Here is a 5,816-nt window from a genome sequence, read left to right on the forward strand (position 1 = left end):
TTGGCCAGCATCGCAGCTCCTGGAGACAGCAGCTGGATCTCCATGCTGGGACAGGCCAGCAGCTTGTACAGGCTGTTGTCAAAGGACACGCTTCAAGACGTTGTCACAAATACATCAAAGCCAGCAATGCTCCAGCTGCCCAGCAGGACCGTTACATAAATAAGTTTAATAAATACCTAAACCTGGACTTTTAAGGCTTTTTAAGACCTAAACCTGGACTTCTAAGGTTTTTTAAGGCCTCTGAAGCTCTCCAAAACTGCAAGTAGAAGATGCACCGTGAGGGAAGGCGATGTCCTAGCAAAGGAGGGCCACATGTGCCCAGCAGCACGGGCACCGAGGGGGCAGTCTTCATGGCCAGCATTAACAGCCCACCACCTCCTGTCATACCCTATCGACATGGCAGTCACCCCGGTGCTGGCCCAAAGCGATGGTGCGGTGATTTCAGGGTCACTCCAGCAACCCAGATGGCACTGTCCCCTCTCCCGGCCCCCCCAGTCCTCGCTGTGGGTGTTCAGAGTCGGCCTTGGGGGTGGAGGTGAAGCACGGTAGCCTCAGGTTGCTCCTCACAACTGTCCCTTGTGTGTCACAAGGGTGGGTGTCCTGAAGTTGATGCCACCCCACGAAGGCACCCTCCAGCTCCACGGGCTCTGAGCCACCTTTGTGGGGACCCCCCACCCCACAGCCGCCTGTGCCAAGGGGAGAGCTGCTCTGCAGATGCTTGTGGGCACAAGTGCCCAGGATCGGGCTGATGCCTGCCATCCCAAGGGATAAATCCCATCCTTCTCCTACTCCCAGGCAGTCTGGAGGAGGCTGGATATCGCCATCCCTTTGCACCAGGGCCACGCAGGCAGCTGCGGCTGTCCCCACGCCGGGAGAGGTGATGCCTCCCGTGCTGGCACTGAAATACACAGAGGAGCCATCGGCTGGATTCAGGGCGAAGCTGCTGGGAAAGGATCCAACTGGGTGAAAAACAGGCTCCTGCTGTGCTCTGTCATCCCATCCCGTTCTCAGAGCGCCGTCAGGTTTGCCGTCTCCTCCATTTTCTGCCGCCAGCAATTTCTCATTGGTCAGATCACACTCAACACCCCAGGGACCGATTTGCCTCGTGGGGAGGGAAAGGTCTGCCCCAGGCTCAGCACTCGCAGGTTTCCGCATCATCCATTCTCCAGGGTAAACCTCTCCCATGTGACCATCTCCAAAAGCCGCGTTGATTGTGGACATATCTCCTGTCTTCAAGGCCAGCTTTACCAGCAGCCAGTGGTGATGGTTTGTCCAGCTGTTTTCCAAACACTCTCTGAATTGCAGGAGCAGTGAGCTGTTCCCATTTTTGGGATCTGTTGTGGTCCCTTCCACTGCCAAGGACTCTCCATCTCCTGAAATTTCCAAACTCTGCCCTGCCTGGGAGCCGTGTCCGGCAACCTTGTCACCACCGGCAGCTGCAGCACGGCAGGTTGTCTCCAGGAAGCCGTGCCAGATCTCTGCGGACTTGGGATGGAGCAGACTGTAATAAACCACCAGAGCTGTGGCACCTGGAAAAGATCAGAAAGGTGTCAAGGGATGAGTCCCAGCAGTGTTTTGGTGAGGTGTGGAAGAGAGACCAGCCCTCACTGCCACCTCCAGAACAACATGCTGGGAGACCTCATTGCAGCCTTCCAGTACCTGAAGGGGCTACAAGGAAGCTGGGGGGGACTTTTTACAAGGGCAGGGAGTGACAGGACAAGGGGTAACGGGTTTAAATTGAAAGTGGGGAGGTGTAGATTAGATATCAGGAAGAAGTTCTTCACGGAGAGGGAGGTGAGGCACTGGGACAGGTTGCCCAGAGAAGCTGTGGATGCCCCATCCCGGGATGTCTTCAAGGCCAGGCTGGATGAGGCTTGGAGCAACCTGGTCTAGTGGAAGGTGTCCCTGTCCATGGCAGGGAGGTTGGAACTAGATGATCTTTAAGGTCCTTTACAACCCAAACCATTCTATGATTCTATGATTGTATGATTGTTTTACCTTTGCAGAGATACTGCTGTGCATCAGGTGTCCGAGCAGCAGTCTGTCAAGCATTTGTAAAGATGCAAGAACACCACTTGAGCCATTTTCAGGAAAGGGAGTGCTGAGCACACTCTCAAGGCCGACTTCAATCTGGATTGAACTGCAGACTGGTAGGTTGGTAGACAGGCAGGTGCTGAGCACCAGCAGACAGGGCACAGGGCAGGGGGGAGGTGTGTGATCCATCCCATCTCGCAGCATCCCCGTCCTCCACCTGTTAAATGAGACAACCTGCTGGTGCCTCACCCAGCCAACAGCAACTCCCAGCCTTGCCCGGGGCCAGCTTTGCAAGCAGAGGTGCTGATGGGCTGTTGCCAGCATCATACAGCCTTGTCTCTCCTTCAGCTGAGCTGTGTGTGAAAGCTTTTGGGAATTAAATGCACTTGCTGGCCATAGCCGCTTTATGGGCAGGGTATGGAGTAAGGCAGGCTATGGGCAAGGTATCACAGAATCACAGAATGGTTTGGGTTGGAAGGGACCTTAAAGACCACCTAGTTCCAACCCCCATGCCGTGGGCAGGGTCCACTCTCCACCCAGCCTGTACTTGTGCTTAGGATTTCCCCAACCCAGGTGCAGGACTTTGCACTTGGCCTTGTTAAGTTCAATGAGGTTGGCAGTGACAAACAATCCTCCCCATGGCCACAAAAAGCATTTCCATTTGCAAAAGCAGCCCTGCTCTTGGAAAGAAAAGAGGGTGGGAGAAAGCTGCTATAATTCTGCATGATCCCACACCAGCGTATTTCCAAAATACACCCAGTGATGGCTCATCCATCAGAAGTCACCTTCATAAATCATCAGTATATGCTCAACCAAAAATATTTCCCTGCAGCGATCCCCTGTGTTATACCACTGCCTGCATGGATCACCATGCACCGAGATCACAGAAAGCACAGGTGTGCTTCAGAATTGCAGATACTGTGTCTGGCAGCGGTACCCGAGCCTTCGCTGACATCTCCGTCATTTCTTCAAGCCTCCCTCTTCAGGGGTGGGCTTTTAAGAAATGATGAAGAAATGAAACTCAAGGTAGATTTACAAACTATCAAATGCATTCAGATGCATAAACTGGAAGAAATACAGCAAATAATCTGATGCAACTAAAATAACTGATGATGCTTATTTGCAACTAAATAACTGACGATGCTCATTTGCTCTCAAAACATGCTCTCCAGGCTCTGAAAACCAGCAGATCTTACCTATTACAGACCCTGACATGACGGCCCCAGTCACCGTCAGGCTGCTCCTCAGCTCTGTCTGCAGGAATTGTGTGGCCAGCAGCAGCAGGAGGGTGTTTTCCATCAGCATTATCTGCAGGGCAGAGGGAAGAGAGTTTTTATGCTTTTATTTATCTTTCTGATGCTACCGATGACAGAGAACACCCAGTTTCTAGATTCTGCTGATTTATTTTGCACATAACTTATCACTTAGAATGTAAGGGTTGCTGAACTGAACTTTCTGCAAGGCCTCAACCTTTTTTTACCATGAAAGACACCTCTGGCAGAGCAGTGCTGCTGCTCTGGTGTTATCAAGACACAGCGTGGCTGCTGCTAACAAAACAATGCCAGCACAGCAGGTGCATCCACCTTGGTGACCACGTGGCTTTTTCAGGACATGGGATACGCTGGATTTTTATCAAGTGGTGATGTGAGAGATCATAGAGTCTCAATCTATTGCTTCTCCCTAGGAGCTGTATCCATGTGGAATAACAAATATCCTGGGTACTTACTGTGTAAAATACGGCTACCCTGTGTTTGGAAGGACCGGGCCGGACGTTAACGTAGCAGAAGATGTACACGGCTCCCACCAGGCAATTGAACAGCCTCCAGCGACAGGGCTGGGCCACGATATCTGTCTGCTGGGCCACCAGCCAGAAGGACATGAGCAGCCAGTGGACACCTGCAAGAGGACGAGACTGAAAGGGCAAAGCCATCCTGGGGAGAACCGCAAAGTGCTCCAGCACCAGGAGCATCTCTGGTATGGGACATAGGGAAGATGATCATGGGTCTTACCTGCCACAGCAAAAACCCAAAAGGAATACAGCCTGGTGAAGAGCACCAGGGCCAGGACCCTGGTCCCCAGCATCCCCATCCTCCACAGCAGCAGGCAGAGGATGGCCGTGGCCGGCAGGCAGAGGTGTCCGGGTCTCAGCAGGCAGGTGAAGCGGCTGTAGGAGACCAAAGCCCAAGAGAGGGAGAGCAGGGACAGCCCAGCGCTGACACCTGGATGGGGACAAGGATAGTTGGATGCTCTGGAGTATGCCTGATTTTGTTGCAGGACCATATCTCGATGCTAAGGAGCTGTTGATGGCACGGCACTCCGATACAAGCCAGATGCCCTGCTGCCCTGCTAGCATGAGTATTTCAGCCAATTCCTGGTGAATCTGGCCTCGTCTGCAGGCTCGGCATCTGCCTGCTGAAATCCTCTGAGTGCTTCCTGCCACGGGCAGAGCTCTGAAGCAGCCAGGCAAGTCCATCTCCAGTCGCTGCAATCGGACCAGAGACTGACATGGACTTGAGCATGACCCTTGTGCTCACCGTGATGCCATGCTCCAGCTTCTCCCTTTGCAAAACACAGCTGGAAGTTCATCTTTTCTACGGAACAATGCCAAAACCCTAAATGCTCATTACTGAACTGCAATTAGGGCTGGATTGTCAATAGGAACATGTGTTGGGTTCAAACCCAATCAAGGCTCCATCTGCCACGGAGATCCCCTCTATGCTGCAGGAAATGACTGTAGAAGCCAGGAAAAGCCATGGATAGCTCAGAGACTCCTCCATGTTCATCCTCAACAGGTCTTTAAGCCACATTTGTCCCTGCTGCTTTGCAGTGAGGCTTTCCAGCCCCTTTGCAGCGTGATCCTCCACCCAGAGCCTGCCCTGCGCCCTGCTGGGTGGGTACATGCCTCCCTCACCCCAATGCATCACCCCTCTGCAACTGGAAGCACCCTCCCAGGAACTCCCCACTCACCAGGAACAAAGCCCATTGGGTCGACTGCCACGACAACGTAGGCCTGGAGCAGCAGGTGAGGCAGGGTCTGCAGCAGGGCTTCCAGGAGCTGCAGCGCACATAAGTCCCCATGCTGCATCACCGCCTCCCTGGGGTGAGCACTGCCGCCCGCCTTGGCCACTCTCCGCAAAACATCCCAGTACCTGCAAGGGTCATCGTGACGGGATGTCCACCCTGGTTTGGGGGAGGGGCTGGATGGACCATGGGGAGCATGTCTCACCGCTTCCAGAGGCCCAGCTGCAGGAGATGGAGCACCAGGAGCCAGCAGCCGGGTGGATGGCCATCTGCCCTGAACCAGAGGATGCTGAGGAGCTGAGCCACGTAGCCGGGTACCACACAGGCGACAGTCAGCCCCAACCAGCCCAGCTGCCCACGGGCAAAGTAGTGGATGATGGTGCAGAGCCCTGGAGAGGGGCAGAGAGGCACGGCTGAGGGATGCCACAGCCAAGGTGTTACCCACAACCCGCCTCAAATTCAACTCCCAGCTGCCGAGGGGGGAGTGGGGCGGTTTGCAGCCCTTGTCCGTGTCTTTATCTCCAGCTGCCGGCTCCGGGTGGCTTGTCAGCTGTGGCACAGACATTGCCACTGAGGGGCCCGGCCCACAAACGGGTCCTGATAAAACACCTCACATATGGGCTCCTGCTCCAAATACATACATAAAAATAATATAAATACTCAATTTTTCAAATTAAAAAGAAAAAGAAAACGGCTGGGGTCGGCGCAGATGCAGAAACCCACAAGTTCCGGAGGCAGAAGCGCGCACCTTCCCCTCCGCG

At 54.0% G+C, this 5,816-nt stretch overlaps 1 protein-coding gene across 1 annotated transcript; it reads right to left on the reverse strand.

Annotated features, from left to right (window-relative positions):
- Positions 1 to 447: 447 nt before the first annotated feature.
- Positions 448 to 5,444, reverse strand: XKR5 (XK, Kell blood group complex subunit-related family, member 5; the record flags this gene model as incomplete). Its single annotated transcript, XM_010148326.1, has 6 exons — positions 448 to 1,529; positions 3,231 to 3,342; positions 3,761 to 3,930; positions 4,044 to 4,253; positions 5,002 to 5,183; positions 5,261 to 5,444. Coding segments are annotated over 6 exons (1,940 nt in total), but the record flags the coding sequence as incomplete, so codon positions are not given.
- Between the last annotated feature and the right edge of the window lie 372 nt (positions 5,445 to 5,816).

Source organism: Eurypyga helias, unplaced genomic scaffold (genome assembly GCF_000690775.1).
Source record: "Eurypyga helias isolate BGI_N326 unplaced genomic scaffold, ASM69077v1 scaffold34813, whole genome shotgun sequence".
NCBI lineage: Eukaryota > Metazoa > Chordata > Aves > Eurypygiformes > Eurypygidae > Eurypyga > Eurypyga helias.